General features: G+C 34.8%; 1 protein-coding gene across 1 annotated transcript in view; it reads right to left on the bottom strand.

The window, feature by feature from the left end:
* COL21A1 (collagen type XXI alpha 1 chain) overlaps positions 1-21,191 on the bottom strand; it is a 116,654-nt gene that overhangs the window by 19,754 nt on the left and 75,709 nt on the right. Inside the window, exons 18-19 of the mRNA XM_082755653.1 lie at positions 6,690-6,734; positions 6,283-6,336 (exon numbers count right to left, since the gene is read on the bottom strand). Of these exons, the coding sequence (XP_082611779.1) occupies positions 6,283-6,336; positions 6,690-6,734 (99 nt within the window). The remainder of the gene's footprint in view (positions 1-6,282; positions 6,337-6,689; positions 6,735-21,191) is intronic.

Here is a 21,191-nt window from a genome sequence, read left to right as displayed (position 1 = left end):
TGTGAATACAGAACACAAATGGTATCTATCATGAGCTAGGGAGCTATTGGGCTAGGGAGGTGATCGTCCCCCTGTACTCAGCTCTGGTGAGGCCGCACCTCGAGTACTGTGTTCAGTTTTAGGCCCCTCGCTACAAGAAGGACATTGAGGTGCTTGAGCGGGTGCAGAGAAAGGCGACAAAGCTGGTGAGGGGCCTGGAGAACAAGTCCTACGAGGAGCGGCTGAGGGAGCTGGGCTTGTTCAGCCTGGAGAAAAGGAGGCTCAGGGGAGACCTTATCGCTCTCTATAGGTACCTCAAGGGAGGCTGTAGCGAGGTGGGGGTTGGTCTGTTCTCCCACGTGCCTGGTGACAGGACGAGGGGGAATGGGCTTAAGTTGAGCCAGGGGAGTTTTAGGTTAGATGTTAGGAAGAACTTCTTTACTGAAAGGGTTGTGAGGCATTGGAACAGGCTGCCCAGGGAAGCGGTGGAGTCACCATCCCTGGAAGTCTTCAAAAGACGTTTAGATGTAGAGCTTAGGGATATGGTTTAGTGGGGACTGCTAGCGTTAGGTCAGAGGTTGGACTCGATGATCTTGAGGTCTCTTCCAACCTAGAAATTCTGTGATTCTGTGATTCTATGAGTAAAACTCGAGTAATTATATAATTATTGAGTAACTATTACATTTCTATTTCTCTAATATAAATAATACTATATACAGTATAGTAATAATAACACTATATATATACACCACATATATACTATAGACATCACATAATTTCCAACACTATCCTAACTTTGAAGATTAAATCTGCTTGTGCTTACTTAAAAATCAGAGATGATTCAGTTAATCTAGAATAAGCTATTTTTTGGGTGAATGAAGGTTTACTATAGCCTGTGCCTTTTCTTTCATAATTTTGGAATATAAATTACCATTTCCTCTTTATTTGGAGTGAAGCTTCCACAGTCTGCTTCCACTTACAGCCTAAGAGACAGTGTATTCCCATTAACCTTTTGCTTAGGGCATATGTTTAGAATCAGCTTTGTTATGGACAGTGTAATAAAATATCCATTTCATTTTAGAACTGAACCTTGATTACATCAAGGCTGTCTTAATTTACTTGCATATCAGTCCTGCTTCTTCACATTTTCTCTATTTCCATTTATATAGCAAAATAAGCTTTTATACATTTTCATTTCACTGAATTCAGTTCAGCTTTTTAAAAACAAATTTCATATTATCTACTGACCTTCTGAAATAGAGCTATGTAATGTTTTTTGCATTCCTTGATGGCCACTTTCCTTCTCTGAAAACCCTTGTGAAATTATTTTCTCCCCCTTGGATTCCTGTTCTGTGCTCATTTCTAGCACATTAATTAGTAGAGAAAAGGAAACACAAGTTGAGGAGCACAAGTGGGAAAGGATGAGAAATGGAACTTGGGGATTTCTGGTTCCTCTCACATTGCCTGCTCAGTGTGGCCTTGTGATACAGTTCATGTAACATGCTGTTGAGAACCTACCCCCTGCCAACTCCACGCCAGATTTCTTCTAGTTTATGCCCACACTTGGATTAGTAGTAGTTAAATGTTCATCACAAATGTCTCACATTCATTTTATATTATAAGGGAAAAATAAAACCTAGTGCAAGACTTCCTTTCTTGCACTTTCTTGCACTTGAACTACAGGAGGGTAACTACATGAAATCGGTACTCTGCAAGAAGAAAACTTTCTGATGCAATATAAGAAAGGCTTGAGAACATAATCTGAAAACTGGGGCATGTAAAATTACAAGAGAAAAATATGTCCTGAATAAACAATAATTCAATAACATAAAATGTAGTGTTACTTCCCCGTTTTCCAGATCTGACACTATTTATGTGGCAGATAAATTAATAAATTACTGATGTTGGCAATGTAATAGGGATAGTTATTACTGAAGAAGAACTTGTTACTTAAGAATTTTCCCAAGTTATTAATAGCCCATCCACAAGCTTTCCATCTGTTTTTTTCTGGAACAAACATATTCAGTGTGAGTAATACAAGGAAAATCCCGCTATCTTTTCTGGCTAGAATTCCCTAATGCCACATAACATATTCAAATATTCCATGCATCAATTTTCTACTTATTTTATCAGGTGACAAAAGATACATTAAATTGAGTTGTCAGGAAATATTAATATATTATTTTCAAGTCTATCACAGAACCAGATGTTATTTATGTAAAGACAATTTGAAGAAAAAAATAGTGAGTTACTTGAATAAATATGTACATTTTGGAATCCCACATGGTTTTATTACAGCTGCTGATATAGCCTCCCCTCCAGCATTTTGTTCAGCTTCATTTAGAAAGAACTGGAGAAAAAATTTCCAGTGATAGCTAATAAAAATGATTAGAGGAACAGGTGAGACCAAATGAGCACGTATTACCTAGAAGTATTTGAACTTCCCAGTTCAATGCTTCTTCCAAATGTGAACCAAACAACTCCAACAACAGGTTATTAAGGAAGTTTATTCTTTCAAAGAATATCTTCAGGGAGCTGAAAGAGTCTTTTAAGTTCATAAAAAGAAAATTAACCAGTGTACTCATGTTATTCTAAGGGGCTTTTGACAGCTATGATGTAGTGGTCACACCTATGGTGGAGTAGGGAAAAAATCCTGCTGGCTGGATGCTGGGTAGCTGTACATTGCGCAGGAAATTCTGAAGTTATTGGATGACAGAGTACTCCAGAATTTGTAAAACACAAAACTAGATTCAGTCTTCCTCTCCATCTTGGAGTGCATTGGTTTCAACTGATCCTATATTCTATTAAGGAACTTAATCATGACAGAAGAGGTGAGATCATCAATACATTTACAGACATCCATGTCTGTATATGATCTATGTAACATAAACTATAATCTATATTATCTGGAAACCAGAGTCAAGTTTTTCTACACCTAGCATTATTCAGAGGGCAAGTTCAGGGTGCTCTTCTCTGTCTTAATTCTTCCAAATCTTCTTTGATGAAAAACAATAAAGCAAAGTGAGAAGAAGAAAAGAAACACAAAGGAAGATGAGATTTGTGGACCATAGGACCATACTAGGTTGAAAAGTCAATTTACAGCTTAATAGCTTCCTCAGCTTCTTCAAGTGATAGTCTGCATATCCCTTTGAATTCCACATGGCTGCAAGTAATTTTCAGCACAATCACAGCATCCTAAAGGAAAGAGTCCTTTATAGAATCAGTGATCTCCGCATCATTCTGACAAATGCAAAATGAAAACTAAAAGACTACCTCAAAAACAGTGACAGATGAGGTGTCCTTATGTTGGAATAGAGATACACTACTGGACAGACACACAGCAAGCGCTGACGTACAGTGAATAATGATTCCTGTTTTGGATGTGCTCTTGATCAACCCACCCAATTATAAATGAAGTTTAGCACATAATTCAAGTACAATTCAGATACAAGATAAAATATAAATTTTGGATGGATCTGAAAATATTTTCTCTCTGAAAAGTAAAGTTAGAATACTATTTAGGTTTACACATCTGAAGTCCATCTACCTTCTGAGTGGACATACAGGCAAACTTCACAGAAAAATAAATAGAAAACAAATATCCAGTAAAAAATAATTTTCCAACAATGGACATAACATATTTTAAATCAAAGACCCTCTCACCAAATAATCATCTAAACAATTCTGTATAAAACAATTACATCCTAAGAAATTTAGAGCAGAAAAAAAATATAGACTTGCTTTCAGGAAGAGAGCAGTGGGAATTACAGATACTGAAAGGACTAACTGATGTACATAATCAAAAAGATTAAAACACTAAGATATAATCAAAAATAGTAAGGATTGAAAGGAATTGGATTTAGATACACAAAGTACACACTTCATTTAGCCCAATAGGTATATACTGCTCAGCAATAATTGCAGAAGAACAGGATATTGTTAGAAACAGCAATGATCCAGCATCCACGCATGTTGTTGGAGTGTATGGTCTTACCTAAACCACAGCATGAAGAGCTTTTAGAGAGCCACTGTTTGATTTTGCAGACATAAGCAGGGTTTTCTTTAAGTTCAGAATGCGCCCTCTCCTTTCTTCTATTTTTTTTTAATGCTGCATAGTGGCCACTGAAACCCCTTCCTCTTTGGGAATGGATAAAATCAAAACTGATAGCTCATGGTGTAAGAGCAAATTCATTACTGATGAAGCCTTTTCATAAGGAAAGATCTTGCAAAGAGATGTAATAGACAAATTAAGAGATAGAAAAATTATGAAACAGAATGACACAATCTGTTAATGATTGCCAAAATCCAAGAATCTATAGCAGTGTACTCTCACCTGTTGCTAAAATATCAAGAGGCAATGTGATGGCAAGGGCAGCAGAGAGAACAGTTCACAGCTTTCACCCCCAGTTTCAAAACTTCAAATATGCCACTGGACTAACAAATTTGCCATAACCTTGTCTTGTGACATTGATATTGTGACTTCTATGCATAGCTTCCCTATTTAGGGATAAATAGATCTGTGCCATCTATACTTACAGACATCACTCAAAACTGCTCAGTCTTCTGTTTGCTAAATGCCATCCAGTTAATTCCAGTGATTTTTCTGAAGCTCTATCCAGAGCATTTTCCTCTTGCTACTATTCAAATCCCTCAGCTTTGTCCAGTTAATTTTAATCTACTGCTTCCTTTTTCACTCAGATAGACTGAACCATCAAGAGAACTATTGTTCTGAAATTATTTTTTGTAAAAAGTGTTTACATGTTAGTCTTGTGTATTAAAGCAATGTTGTCGAGGTATTCATAAGAATCTGATATTTCTTCTTGGTTCTGATATTGGAAACTTTCGCTGTCACCACAATGAAAATCACAGATTTGGACTCTGTGATGATTTATCTTCAAACATATTTTCTAAGCTAAGTAAGTTAAACTGTATCTTATTGTTTCCCATATAATCATATTTATCTCACTAGTAGCGCTATAGAAATGCTGAAAATTCCTGATTAAATATTTTCACTGAAATGCTTTCTTGCCTTTCTAAGAAAGGGAGGCTGTGTATTCTATTTGGATTGAGTGTCAACAAGCTCATTACATGCAAAACAAGTAACAAATCTCAAGATAAAGCAACAAGGTGAGAGAAATGCAAATTTTCTTCTTCCCATTGCTGACACATTAAATGACACATCAAACACACAAAATAGACCATTAACACATTAAAATAACTGCACATCTTTCAGGAAAGTCAGAAGCATTTTAGTCAGCAAAGAGGATAAAATATATAAAGAACAAAAATATTGAGGTATATTAAGGATGATTAAAAATGGAACCACATAAATATTGTTGAACATTAGTGATGTGGTGATCAGGCTCTTCTCCCTAGCACCAAGTGATGAGTGGAAATGGCCTCAAGTTGTTCCAGGAGAGATATACTTTGGATATTAGGCGAAATTTCTTTACTGAAAGGGTTGTGTGGCATTGGAATTGGCTGCCCAGGGAAGTGGTTGAGTCACCATCCCTGGAGGTCTTCAAGAAACATGTAGATGTAGAACTTAAAAGTATTGTTTAGTGGTGGACTTGTCAGTACTAGGTTAAACGTTGGACTAGATGAGGGGTCTTTTCGAACCTGAATGATTCTATGATTTCAATATAAAAAGATAATTATTTTTAAAGCAGCGTATGTTCAACTAACAAAGAAGATCCTATTAATTAATGAAAGAATTCTGTGATTTCTAAATGATTATAAAGAACACAGAAATCACTCTACTTAAGCAGTAACTAAGATGTGTTAAGCTGGACTGTCCAAAAAGACTAAATTATTTTCAATTTCCTACATTACAAAATAAAAAATTCTTTTTAAGCATTTTGGGAATTTTGTGACCTCAGCTATTCTCACAGTCCTTGTTGAAACTGAATATTATTAGAAAAACATCCCAATATTCACATTCAAAAATCCACTGCACACTATGACAACATATAATCTAGTCTATAATTTCATAATAAATTGACTCGAGTACCTTCAGAGTTAAATCAAAGTTAAAGTAACTCAGAAAGCAAATTCACACTAATGATAATGTGTTTGATGGATTTGTTTATCAAATGTGCAGTCTGGAAATTATCAATTTGAAAATAAAAGTGTGTGTATATTTTGGGGGATAATTTATAAATTAGACATGATCTGATCCTATTTGCAAATGTGAAAATGCTAGGTTGCTACTATATGTGCTTGTTGGCTCATCAGAGGTAGCAAACAACAGTGTAAGAATTATTGGTACTACCTGTTCATAATAACATGATTCTGCAAACTCACAGTTTCCCCTGGTGACCCTTTTGCTCCTGGTTGACCCGGTGGTCCAATTTCACCCTATATTTTTTGCATAAAGAGAATAGTTGTGTAATTAATATATGTACAATTAACAGTTGTGTTAAATTCCCTTTAATTATGCACATCTGTTTGAGTAGGATTCAAAATATTATGACATTAACTTTGTTACTTTTAAATTATGCATTCCTTCTGGAATAGTAGAAATAAGACCTAATAAAAGATGCCAAACATGCCCTAAGCATTTTGGAATATGCCTCCTTTCATTTGCAGCATGATTTGTTGTCCTAAATATCCCCTGTGAAAACCCTCCTCTCAGTACAGGTTGAACCTTTAGCACAGAAACAGTATATATATGCATAGTTTTTAACTGTGTTTTGATTTATTAACAATACCTTTTGTCCTTTTGCTCCTTGATTTCCAGGGATTCCAGGAATTCCCTGAGGGGAGAGGAGGGAAAGAAAGAGTAAAAAAAAAATGTTTTAATTAAATGGAATATCTTACCGAAATTTATGAATATCTTACCGAAAAAATACTATATAAAAAAAAAATAAGAAAAAAAAATATATCCTCATAAATTTAACATTTGTTATATAATTAGGGTTCCAAATATGGGCAGAAAATGGAAAATTAAAAAAAAAAAAAAAAAAGGTATAAGAAAAGAGCTTCAGCTGGATACATGCAAACTATTTCATCTGGGGGTACAGCGAAACAGCAAAGTTCAGCCCCTCCCAGGTGCTTTCTTGCCAGAACTCCACATCTGCCCTGGACAGGCTCATGTACTCCTGGTTGCCCACCAAAGGTTGTAATACTGTACTGAAAACCCTGACATGGGGAAAGAAACCACTACCCATTATTCATAAGATTCCCATATAAAATAGAGCATGCCTTCCTTCTTCCAGCAAAAGTCCTGGCCAACAGGACATCAGGTTTGAGTACCACAAATCCTATTTTTCTATTTAAATTACAGTGATTGTAATTTAACACAAGAGAGAGCTATTATCATATGTGATGTATGCTAGCTTCCACTTTCATAAATACTTGAAGATCTCTATCATTTCCTCACCATCGTTGTTCATTTAACTCTACAGTGTATCTCATACTGGTTTCTTACAGCAATAATTTATGTGAATATAGTTTAGCTTTAAAACAAAACTCAATATATACTTAAAACTGTAATCTATATTCAGTTAATCTATTTTTCCTCTTAGTTAAATCCATTCAAGTTTTTTGTACAGATACTGTTCTTACTTGTACCATTATCAAGCTGCAGCAAGGATTTGGTATATAGACTTTGTGATTTAATCACGTTGAAATTAATATGCTATAGTGAAAACAAGTAGACTGGTCTAGACAACACCAAACAAACACATTCTATGGAAAAAAAAAATCAACATGAGTGTAACAACCAGAATAACTTAATAGTTTCCATGTGGACTACATTTGTACAATGCTGGCTTGGAAAAGATAGCTCCATTGCTTTGCAGATTATACCCAGCTTCTCGTTAATAATGAGCCCATCAAGCAGAAGCAGTTCATTAGTCTGTTCGCTTGAGTTAACTATGGTATCCTCAGCATCTTGTAAGTCACCTAAATTCCAATGTATGTATCATTAAAAGAAGAGATCAAAGAATATAATACAAATAACTGGAAAACAAAGCCTCATTCTAAAAATTCTACTCACCTCGCATAATATAAGTCTTCTGGCTAAAATTTTGTCCAAAACCATCTTTTGCGCAAATAAACTGATAGGAAATGGAGTGCATTTATCACCATATTAAGAACCTCTAGACCTGTCTGTGACTTCTCAGTATATTTATTTAACAGTTTATTTCTGTAGCTGTAAAACGTAAAACTAAGCTATAAATATCCATACCAGAATTTCACACAATGATGAAAAAAAAATCTCCCAGTAGGCAGGAATCTTCTTTTACTGAAAGGATGCACCAAAGCTTTCCATGTTTACATTTCTAAGGTACTTGCAGGGCTGAGAGAAGACCATTCCACATACTTATCCAACACAGGGAATGATTTACCATTATATAAGCATGCCTAAGAGAAGAAACAGAATGTTCTGCTGAGCTCTGTTGCACTTTCAGGGCTAAAAGAAATCACTGATACAAGACATTTAACTTTACCTTTATGTCAGTGGCAAAGAAGGACAAAACTCAAAGAACAACTGTAAAACTAAGTCACTGGGCCATTTTTTTTATTTTCTCATTGATTTTGCACTACTGAAATGCAAGGAATTTAAGCTCTTATTTCAGTGGGAGACTATCCAGATTCTCAAAATTCTCTTAGGGCTCATTGACATTCACTCAGCTAAGAATGAACCTATCACTTATTTTAATCTGAGTGATTCCCAGATTACATGGGGTGGAGATTTTCACAGTTATTCACCACAAGTCAGTTGGCACAGGAGAAGGAGAATGAAGTGGCTAATTTGTCCTTAAAGAATGAGTTTTTCCCGTAAGGATTATTTTTCTCTATATCTCTGATGGTTCAGCAATTTCAAGGACTAGTTTCTGTAGGTTCAGTTCCAGGATGCTTAAAACAGTAAATTTTGTTTCCTTCTCATTGTCTGCTCCAAATCTATTACCTCCTTTTACATGGATAATCCCTGGTCATGCCAACTAGCACTTTCCCGAAGGGCAAAGTTAAAAAGTAGCTTAGATATCCGGAGTTGCTTCCCTAACTTCTCAGTCAAAAGCCAAACCAAGTTTTGGAAATGTATTAGCATCCTTGTTCCTAAACAGAGATTTCATCCACAGTACAAATCCTCAAAATCTGAGCTTTCTTTTTCTTTCCATCCACCATAAGTAATAAGGCACTTTTAACAGGAAGTTATGCTTAATAGGGTGACATAACTACCAAAGAAACTTTACCGCAACTATCAAAAGATGCATTCTTCTGAGCATGAGGTGAAACAATAAGTTTCACTCCATTTGTTAGATGAAAATGTAATTTTTGTGAAGTGCAGATTGTAACTAAAATTATCACAAATGCCTGTGTTTAATCAAAACTTAATATGAAACAGATTCATCATGCAATTTTTCTGCCATTAAGGGAAACACAATGTTTGGAACTACTACAAATGGGAAAATTGCCACCCACAGGGAGTAAGAGAATCAATGCTATGGAATAATTCATGATTCACTGAGCTAGGGAAAAAAATGCCTTCAGGGATTTTTTTTTTTTTTTTTTACAAAGCTTCTAAGCAACATTTTGAAATATGAAATACAGAAAAGGTTGTAATTCTAGATTTTCTTTTCTTCCTCTTTCCAGAAAACTTATTTTAAATGGTTTGTATTTATCATATATACAGTTACAATACCAATAAACATAGCATTACATTTCTAACCAGAATAACTACAAATCAAAGCATCTACTGAGCTTTTATGCTTTCTATCCTTACACACATTGGACCATCTTATCCTTCAGAGTCAGTTCATTTCTTGAGGTTCTTTTGCCTCAAATTTCATGTAAGGCTTAGTCAATTTGGTATTTAAAAAATAAGCTTATTGCAAGTCTTATCACTGCCTTAGTCAGCTCTTTCAGCATCAGCTGTCTGACTTTCTTAACCATCTTAATTTCCTTCAAATGTCTTAATCTTTCCTCTAAATTTTTCCCTTAAATGGGAAGTGTTCCCCTACCCCTTTATAAGCCTATATAAATAATTTTAGCAAGTGCTATAGACACATGAAATGTAAAGCCAGCAAGATATCCTAGTAAGCCAAACTCATAGGTTTAAAACTTTGGCTTCTCTACTGCAGCCTTATCATGCACTACTAAGTTTGTGCCTAAAAGCTAACACGATCAATCACATATCAGTCTGACAGCTAACTATTTTTTTTTTTAATTTGAGATACATCTGTGTTTCCCTTTTATTCATCCTCCTTTGCCTGATGATAAGTTTCTACAGACACAGCTAGCAAAGCCTCCTGAAAGTCTTCACTAAGATTTTTGACTAAGAATCACAATAAAAGTAACTGTAAACTAGGATATCCAAGGGTAAAATGAGTTCTGGGTGTCCTTTCCATGTGGGAAATACCACTGCTTAGCCATTGGTCTCCCTGCTTTACCGCAGAGTGAAGTTTGCCCGGACATGGAACTAAATCCCTTGATGCAGTCTTCCTCAGTAGCAGCCTCCACAGCTGGGAATTCCAGATGCGTAAAAGCAAGAATTTGTTTCAATTATGATGATGAGCTTAAACAATTCTGTATAAATACTCTATGCTATCCCAGTTTTAGCAATTTAAATAAATCTTCCATTATTTGATAATATCTGGCAGATATAACGGATTTAACTGTAAAAGGAACACAGTTTCACAATCCCTGGAAAATCTGTCTTGCAGCTTTCCTTAATCATGAAGTGTCTATTTTTGTTTTTGGATGATATTAAACAGCTGGATTTTTTTCCATGCAATCCAACTAAAAATCCACTACGTTGGCCAAGGCTTTATATACAAATCAACTAGGTGTAAGCATTTTTACTTAAGGTACAAGCTACACTTCTCAAAATATTTCACCCCCTTTTACTAGTGAGCATCATGGGTTATTTATATCTCCCTCATGCTTATGAATTGCAGAAGAAACAATGCATAAAAGCTTTTGCAAGAAGAAAGAAAAAAATTATTTTACTCCTAAAATGAGCATTTATCACCTTATTCTATTATTTTCTGCTACTGTCTTTAATATTTCCTGTCTCTTCAGTGCCTGGTAGAACATCACCCTTTGGCACTGGTCAACAGCTTGTGTAAGGAAAGTTTATAGACTTCAGAAAACATATGCATTATCATAAAACATTCTCTCTAGAAGATACAAGATTATAGAATATTTTCAAATGATTCTCTCTTATGAGCAAACTGTTTTGTGGTCAATTCACCAAGAAGATAGAAAAAGCATTAGTGCAATCACCTTATTTTCTAAAGGTAGGTATACAAAACCATTATATCTGAAGTAGTATCATTTTTTTCTATTAAAAATTATCATGATTGTAAAAGATGGGATTAAAAAAATCAGTTTAAACTGAGACCTTTTGAAAAACAATATATATATATATATATATAAAGATGTTTAAGCATACAACTTTTATTTCTGAAGTCATTCTTTGGGAGAAGAAATCTCTCAGCTTCTTTACTACTGTTGTTGAACATTATGGTTTATTTTATGACATAACATAGTATCTGCTTTAATTTCTTACTTTCATATAAGGATTGTCAGTGAAGTTATTTTGTCGTGACTACACGTTATTTAATTTGTATTAATGTTCAAAAATAGATCCATGAATAACATTTAGAAACTTTTGTTAAAAGATGGTCACGTTCTAGTCTGCTGCCCATTTACAGCATGAAAATTCAAGCTGTATCCCTAATAATCATTCATAATTCAGGTAGTGGCACAAGCCTCACAAAATACTCCCAGCAAGGCAGTGGGGTACTTTACTCAGAGTTTCAGTCGCACAAAATCCATAGGCTTTTTATGAAGGTTGCCAGATTGGTGCTAATTTTGACTATGTTCTTTTTTCAACAGTGTAATTGTTAATGAAGGACAGCTGAAGTATCATGTTTAAAAAAGATAAAAATCATAACTACTGATAAAAAGATGGGTGTTTTAGCATATTTGAGCTCACTGAAGCATGTTTTAATTATAATATTCCTTCCATTCTGAAAAATCTGTAATTGATTCTGGAAACGCATTAAAGTACATTGCATAAATTATAGCAGTGGCACAAGATTCACAAAAGATATCTATCTACACAGATATTCCCATGATCCCTCCTAGAACCTGAAGAATTCAACTGTTCATGTGTTACTGATCTTTACTTGAACAAGCATACTTCATGATACTTGAGAGATTTAGTGGAGGTATGTAAAAAAAGTACAAGTCAAGACAAAATTTGAATAGAAGTACAGTAACAGTCCAGATACTTTTTAAAAGATTAGAGCAAATCCTTGATAATCCTAAAAGAATGAAATACACAAAACCAACTTGGATAATGGATAAAACTCTTCTGCTGTGGGAAGTAGCAAAATATGTGTAAAAGAAACTCAAAAGTCGCATGTTACTGCTGACTACCTGGAACTGACAACAAATAAAAATGGGCTAAATACAAAGAAGGGTTCTCACATACATAATGAGTATTCACTAGACTAACATTGCAGCTTTAAACTAAACGCAGGAAAGGAGAAAGCATTACCAAGATCCGTAGAGTTATAAGACCAGAGTTTGTAAGCATTTTTTTTTTTTTTTTTTGGCAAGTTGCTTATTAAAAATGAAACACACATATGTTACATGTGGAACATAGTGACCCCCTGTTGCAATGCCAATAACACAGAACTTGGAAAACTATAATTGGAAAACTGGAAAATTTAATAAAAATGAGAACCGTGCATATTCTCTCACAGGGTGAAACTGATGTTACTGTTTATTGCAAATACACTTCAAAATAATATGAATAACAGACTCATCAAATCTTTGTGGATCCAAAGCTAGCCAGACAAAATCCAAGTCCCCAGCCTCACAGGTGACACTGCAATGTCCTCCCTCTGCCACTCATGCCATGCATTATGGACGGAGCAATCCAAGCATGTCAACAGTGGCTAAAAAGCTCAGACTTCTAACAGGTGACAAACCAAGCCACGTTTCATACCTACATTCAAATACACTAATATTCAAGAAGTTACATGTCTTCGAAATGTTATAAAATTTCTCCACTACTTATAATTTATGCAGAAAAGCTTGTGATTGATCATACAGTCTTGAGCACCTTGCACATCAGAGCATGAGGTCAGGCTGAGGGACACTGATTGTTGCTCTGCTCCTTGCACCCAACCCTCCTGGCTGGCTAACACTACAAGAATTGCAGTTCTTCTCACACAGATCACACTGGTGTGGAAGAATGTAGTTTTGGGCCATCCCCCTCTCCTGTAGTAAGGGGCCACGTATTTAAATTAGCAAGGGGTAGGTTTAACAACAAATCACACTTTTTTCCATATGGTGCATACTGTGACACAGGAAGTAGCAAAAGAAAACAATAAAACTGTGTTCCAAAAAGGACCATAAAATTACTAGAGAATTGGTCCATTGCTGGCTATTAAGTAGGGTGGGCCAGCATGCAATCTTGGCTAAGGAAGTCCCTAAAGACAGTCAGAATCTGGCAGTAAATGACATGGGGGGGAATTCTACATACTGCTACTGGGTGTCAGAGAAAAAGTTCTGTGAAAATTCTTTTGGTCTGTTTGGCAGTTCTTACCTGTGTTTAAGAAACAGCTAAACAAGATTTGGTGTGGAGAATGGGATGAAACCCTTCCAGAGCACAAAGTAGGAAAATCATAACCTGATTCAATTAGTAATTGCTAAGACTATATTTAATTACTAAAACTAAAGCACAATCAAACTTTTGCAATGTGAGTCAAAATTCCTTCTTAAACGGTCTAATATTTCTGCAGCGTATCACTTCATGCTTTCTCTTACTGGATTCAAAAGCCTTGTTTTTGCTGGTCCTGTAGTAATTTATTCCACATTGGTCCAGTATGAGTAAAAGGTGTAAAAATCATCAAGACAATTTGTTTTGTAGCTTGACCTAAGAACAGGATCACATAACACTGTTCCACATGCTTTGTTAGCCCAGAGTACTACTTGATTCTGGTATGTCATCATTTTTACAGCAATGGCTAAGAATGGCAGTATTTTTAAGTTATCTGTCTGAAAGGAAATAGTTACTGGCCATTACATACCTAAAAATGAAGCTTTGATACAACAAATGAAAAACGATGTATTTTTACTGTATGTTTTTCCAGTGTGGGAAGGACAGGCCTTATGCCATCACAATATTATTATCTTAGCAGAAGCATTAGTTAAAACCTACAAAAGGATTTAAATTCATTCTGATTAAAGATTGTTTAGGTTTTCATTTCACAGAATCACAAAATCTAGGTTGGAAGAGACCTCCAAGATCACCAAGTCCAACCTCTGACCTAACACTAACCAGTCTTCCACTAAACCGTATCACTAAGCACTACATCTAAATGTCTTTTAAAGACCTCCAGAGATGGTGACTCAACCACTTCCCTGGGCAGCCCATTCCAATGCTTAACAATTATGTATGGAAAGCCAGCCTATATTCAGACAAGGCTTTCCAGGGTTTCAATTCACTGTAATTTTAATACATATATCTGACATACAAGAAAACACAAATTGAAACACATTTCTCCAAATTTGCTAACGCTGTACCTACTCAAGTTGAGACTTAAGTATCAACTTCTCAATTTCACATTTAAAGCTCTTTGTGGACAGTGATTGTCTTCATTTTTTCTTCAGTAGGGGTGAACCAACTGGTCTCACAAAACAATGGTTAAATCCTCTTTATAGCAATAATATTGAGTAGAATAGTAACATCATTTCTCTGATGAAAGGAGTTTTTAGGTTCACAAATACTGCAGATCTGACTTTTTTAACTTCCCAATATCTTTCACTATTCCTACATTACATAATATGTGATGATTTATCTTGAACAATTGGCAGGACTCCAACTAAATATATAGAGTAAGGCAATGCTGCTCATTCTGAAGGGCACCTGGAAAAAGTATAAGAAACTACTTAACTTTAACATCCCAGCTAACACTTGAACACAGAATAAAACATAAAAATGTTTGTTTGCTCTTCTCTTCCACACTTTCTGGAAGGGTTCAGTTCAACAAACTTGAGCCAATCTAAAAACCATACTTTTATTCTAAGCCAATCTTCCAAACTTGGCTTCCTTTACAGTTAATTAAAAAAATAGGCAACTTCAGAAGTGATGATACCTTCTATCTGAGACCACTTTCATGACGGGATGAATAACCCTATATAGATAGAGAAGAGTACAGGGAACCAAAACACAGAGGTGGACTAAATTATGTCTGCTTGACTATATTAGGTGAAATGAAACCTGAACAGGGTAATTATCAGAGCACAGACTGTAGATTAGCTGCCCACAATCAGCATTTAGAACATCGAAGGAGTCATAGCTAGATTGCTTCATATTACCACCTTCTCAAGGAGGCTGTAACTCAGGTCTTCTCAGGACATATGTGCAAGAAATCTTTTCTCTAGCTTGTCCCATATCTTGAAGAAGGCTGAGCCCTAGGAAAAATGCTCGCTACCTTGTTACTACCCTGTTGCCTGCTGAAATTAAATCAGAAGAAGGAAGGTAAAACATCCTTTGGATCCCCCTGTTTCTATTTGTGGTTAAGTAACTCACCATAACCATGCTGAGAAGTAGAGAATACAGCAGCAATGAGAAAAGCAAATGAACTGAAATAATAAATATTTATGACTGCTACATACTAACTGAGTGTCTTCTTCATTCATTGCCTCCTGTACTTACTGCCTGTTTGGTTTCTATGTTTAGGAATCAACTGAGGAAAGACTCTGTTCAGTTAAATGTCTCCAGAGTCACTGGAAATGCCAACAGATACGTACCTTAATTATAAATCTAAATCCTAATTCCTAGTGTTCAAAATGTATTAAGAAAGGATTTAAGGAAATATTCTGGGGATGTGTTAAAGATTCAGGTCTCTCTTCTTTTGATTATTCTCTAGCACGAACATTAACAAAGACAAAATTCACACCAAGACAGAGTTTTCCCTAGAAACCTGAAACACCATGTCCCAGTGCTCTACAGAACATTTAAATACTGATAGGAATTTGCTTATGAGCTACACTACTGAGATTCAAATCGCACTATTACTGTTATGCCAAAATGCAATGATACAAACCACTGACAATGGATAATTGGTGTGCATAAAAGTGAAATACTTTGAAATTGCACACACAAACAGAAATTGCATTATGAAGCATTAGTTCCTATAGCACTGTCTGTGACTAGGTGGAATTACCAACACACAGTTTAAAAAGCCTGGTCTGTTTACACACCATAAATGGTGAAAAAAAATACATATACCTTTTCCTTTTATTCACTATAAGTGATAATCTAAGTTTAAAAAGACTTTATTGTCTGACAAGTATTTAGAAATTTAAAACAGTTTTAACAATACATGTTAAAACAATGCCAAAAAAAACAAATGCATCTCAATTTTCCACAGCTTGTTTCTGTGACCTGACATGATGAAAGACCACAGTAAGCACAGTGTTTAGTGACTCACCACTTAGGGTAAGCACATTATTACTTACATATTCATGCAGCTCACAATCTAACATAGTCTAACAAATATTACCCTTTCTTTCTGTGTGATTGAACACAGCTGCTGAGCAATAGTCATGAACACAAGTGCTGTGTTTACAGATGAAAGCATTAAAAAAATGGCATTGTCATTAATTTAATTTATACGATTGCAAATATGTCCTATGTCTTGCATTTTTGCATAAAATGTACTAACTAAATGATTATTTATTGTTACTAAAAATATTTTTGATTCTATCAGCATAGATACTAAACACTGACATACTTTATATCTTAATTCTATAATATGTTTGAGAGTGGGAGCTTAGCATAGACAAAAACACAAATAACAAAGTTTTCATTGCTACACAATATTTAAACACAAAGAGAAAAAAAAAATCTGCCATTTTACTTACTTGCAACTTCTTAGCCACAATTCACAAATGGGATATTTGTTTCACTGGTTGACAAATATTTTTTTCTTTACAAAAGATTTTTTTTTCTTTTTTTGTTCTTTTCTTTCCCACTAAATGGCAAAAAAGTTTCTTCAATGATTTCAAATACTTTATCATACCATATTTTGGCTAAGAGGTTGATGTGTATATGACTAAATAAGGCCAAAATCATGTGATGGCACTGCCACCAAGTAGGGACTGTTGGGTGGTTTGAGTTGTCATAAGTTCGTTAAGCATTACTCTATGCACATTCTTATTTTTATGATCCTAAGCATAATGTTTCGGTTGAGGAACATAGAAAATCCATTTTGATAATTGTCGTTTCCAATGTGCTATCTAGATTACAGATTTTACAGGGTCTTGAAGTATTCCTTGAAACATGTGGGCATTGAGAAAACTGTAAGGTGAGAATAATGGGGAGATGTTGCTGTTAGAAGATTAATCAGCAAGTATGAAATATTGTGCACTGGAAGTACAACTTTCCTGGCATTAAAATGGCAGATGTCAGCCCAATACACAACATGGCAAACACCAGTCCAAATATTCTCTGCACGCACCCTGTACTTCAGCAAAGCCTTTCATGGGATGAAAATACCACACAAGTTCAGGAATGTCGTAAATATTATTACTGACATCAGCTGGACCAAAAAGAATGCAAATTAGTCTTCTTTTAAATATCACATGTCAAAATAAGTGAATATTAATCACTTGAGGTATACCTATTTTGCACCAGTTATATGATATAACTTTCAAGGTCTGGAGTGGTTATTCTTTCCTTATTTGGGTAAATTAATGCATTTGCCTAGGATAGATCATTACTAGGATTGCCTAGTATTAGATCAGATCAAATCAAATTAAACAAGTAAACAAGTTCATAATTTAGTAATCCTACTGAGAAAATAAAGAACATTTAAAGAACTTCTGAACTTTCTAACTTGAATCAGAGATACCCAGACAGAGCTGAGCTGGATTGACACACAAAGATTACATATGTATCATTCTTCAATCCAAACCAATTTAGTAAGCAAACGCATATTTAACTGATATTTAGAAGTTAAGTAATTCCTGATTAAGAATATAGGATCTATTTACAGTTGTGTGGATTCTTCCATTCAACAAAAATCTCTACTTAAGTCCAGTAATTTGTTAGAATGCCTTTTTTATTTTTCAGTCCAAGCAGTTGTATGTTAGCTAATATATGTATCCATTCATCATTTGTTCAAAATAACATAAAACATCAAAAATATTTTTTACTTATAATCAATTGCAGAAAACTGACTTTTGGCTCCTCCCCCCAAAATCATTAAAAATCAAATTGTATAGCAATAATGTTTAAATACTGAAAAACTCTCTGCAGGAAGGTACATTGCAATACTAATACTAAGAAAATCTTGTTTCTGATACTTAGAAAAAAAGTAGTGACTGCAGTATATATATGCTTACAAACATCACTGTAACTAATATGAAAGACTCCTGTCTCCTAAAAGCACAAACATTTAAATGGGCAAACATTTATATGGATTTTTAAGTCATATTACCACAAGAGAGGATATGCGATGTATACTGTCTACATCCATACTGCCAAGCTGATTCACTTTTGTTTTCATACCGGATCTCTGCACTCTATCTCACACAAGCTGAGAACACAACAGCTGAAGCTGCAGTATGAGGTAAATATGAGCATTGCCTCAGTGGGAAAAGGCACATATGGAACAATGTGTATCACAGCTCTAACTCTGCAGACTTATGGTCTACACTATAAGCGTATGTCAGGCAAACACTTCCTCTGAGAATTCAGTTCAATTTCTGTATTAAGTACAATTTTAAGTTTAAAGTCTCGAAATGAAAATTTCCAATAAACACTCAAAATTACTTTAATAAGTAGAAGAGATTATGCTCTTCAGATCTATGGGTTTATGGCTTTGTGTATAAAAAGGACTAGTTCATCTGAATCACTGAATTCAAATAAATAAGCACTACCAATAATTCTGAAGATACTGAAATTAAAAAAAAAAAAAAAAGTGCACTTAAACTGTTTGCTGGAGGACAATTCTTACAGAATCATGCTTTTTAAATAAATTTCTTAATTTATAAAAGATTAACAAGCTTTTAAGAGAGATTTTAACAAAAGAAAAATATCTATTTATTGTAATGCAGTTCAGCAAGTCAGTAGGGAGATTTTGAATGATACAATGTATTGGTCAGAGGTATGTCTACCAGTAGGCTTACAAACCAGCTGCAATGGATGGGGAATGCTTGCACGTAAATTTTATCAGCACATGAATTAATAAGAAAAATGCCAGCATAGCTATAAAAAGGTCACTGCATTATACGAGCATAAAACAGAATACTCCTGAGTACTGTTTATAATTATTTGTTTATAATTATTTATAGTACATGCCGTTCTTGTCCATAATAGGCATACAACTACAGCTCCTTTACTACTCCCTTACATGTTTTAAGAAATTGCCTTTGTTAACATTGCATCTATAAAACAATTCTAAAGAAATGTCAGCCGGGTATGCCATCCCTTCTCTGTTTGATTTCCCAGAGTAAGTTATCTGATTTGAAATGTTGATAACTGAAAAATTCCAAAAACAATACTTTCTTTAGTCTTTGTAGACATAACAAAAATAAAAAGATACCACATAATTACAGAAAATGAATATAATTAATCTAATTGCTTGGTGTGCACAGCCAGAAATTTCAAAATTAGAAATCCCAAAGAACAGAAAGAAAGTGAGAATTAGATGGGAGAGAACTGTTATGTTTTACAACTTAGAAATGCAGGAATTATTTTCCAAGTTGCATTAGGTCAGTGGGTCCAAGTCTATTACAACATTTATTGTGGCTCTGGTCCAGACTGAATTCAATGAGAATCCTTCCATTGACTTCAATACACTTCAGATCAGCAAATATGTTGTCATGTCTTACATCATTTTTGTCACCTGGGAATAATAGAGCCATTGAGACTAGTCTGCCTTGAGTTCCAGAAGTCTTTACTCGACTGTTTCTTTACAGCACCATTCTCACATTTATCTTCTTAATAGCAATTAGCTCTGCTGAAAATGCAGGATGGAATGTATGTAATTAACATAATTTGTCAAATGGAATGATGAAGATAAGCTATACTGCAAATAATGTCTGTTAAAAATATATACACCTTTTAAGTGGACTTAAAAGTTATAATTGACAGGAAAACCTCCATTCAGTCTAAAAAATGTGGTTGAGCTTACAGCAAGCACTGTATAATTAAAGCAAGATTATTGAAATTATTGTGTTGTCAAAGCTGTCATCTTTCCCTTCCTCATGTAGGAACAAGAATAACATCTGTTATAGTAGCTCCTGCAATCAGAAAGTCATCAGAAGACTCTGTCTGCCCTGACTACTCTCACAGTTCAGCAGAACCTCTTGAGGAAAAATTAGTACACTTATCTTTTACTTTTTTTTTTTTTCTTTTTGGCTGTGGGAAGAAGCAGGAAAGGAGAATTTTTATGATTAGAAAAGCACTTCTGCTTCTAAAGACTTAACTTAGAGGAAGAAGAAATTAATAAACAATCATTACAAAATTAATCTGACTAGCTAAATCTGCTTGTAAAGAAATAATGATGTACGGCATAGAGCCTACCAAAGTCTTACTGCATCAGCTGTTTATGTCAAAAAAATTTATCCCACCTGAACAGCAATTTCACTTTATATGTAAAGGTCAAAGTCAATTTTTTCAAGAAAAAAAGCAAGTATTCTTCTGAAACCCACAGGACAGGACATCATTTCCAGATAAAACACTGTCCTTACTTCCCTTACGATGATAATGTTGGAAAAGGAAGCCAACAGTGTTCAGCCGCCACTACTGAGGTTTCTCAGGCTAGTGTAAAAGCACTGACGTTTGATTTGAAGATAAGAATTTTGATGGACTCACACCAACCAGACTGCTAAGTCTCCTGTGCATGCTGATCACTTTTTTCGTAATGACTGATTAAAGAATCATTTATTCTAAATACATCAATTTTATAGCAGTGCCTACTTCGAGGCAACATAGAACTTGAATAACCATTTAGTACTCAATGAAGCATTGAGTACTAAAGCACACTGTGCTGCTCCTTCTGTTTCTGAAATACAATGATAGGAATGACAATGTATTCACACGTGATGCTGCATCCTCAATTATGTTTGGTATCAAAAACATTTCTGTAAATAATACTGATAAAAATGACTACTAAAAGTACAAAATTTAAGCTATCTTATCAAAGGCAAAATGAATGGTATCTTTCTTCCAA

The sequence above is a fragment of the Aythya marila genome (genome assembly GCF_965140915.1).
Source record: "Aythya marila genome assembly, chromosome: 3".
Classification (NCBI taxonomy): domain Eukaryota; kingdom Metazoa; phylum Chordata; class Aves; order Anseriformes; family Anatidae; genus Aythya; species Aythya marila.
Note: the sequence above shows the minus strand (reverse complement) of the source record. Positions and strands in the feature narration are given on the sequence as shown.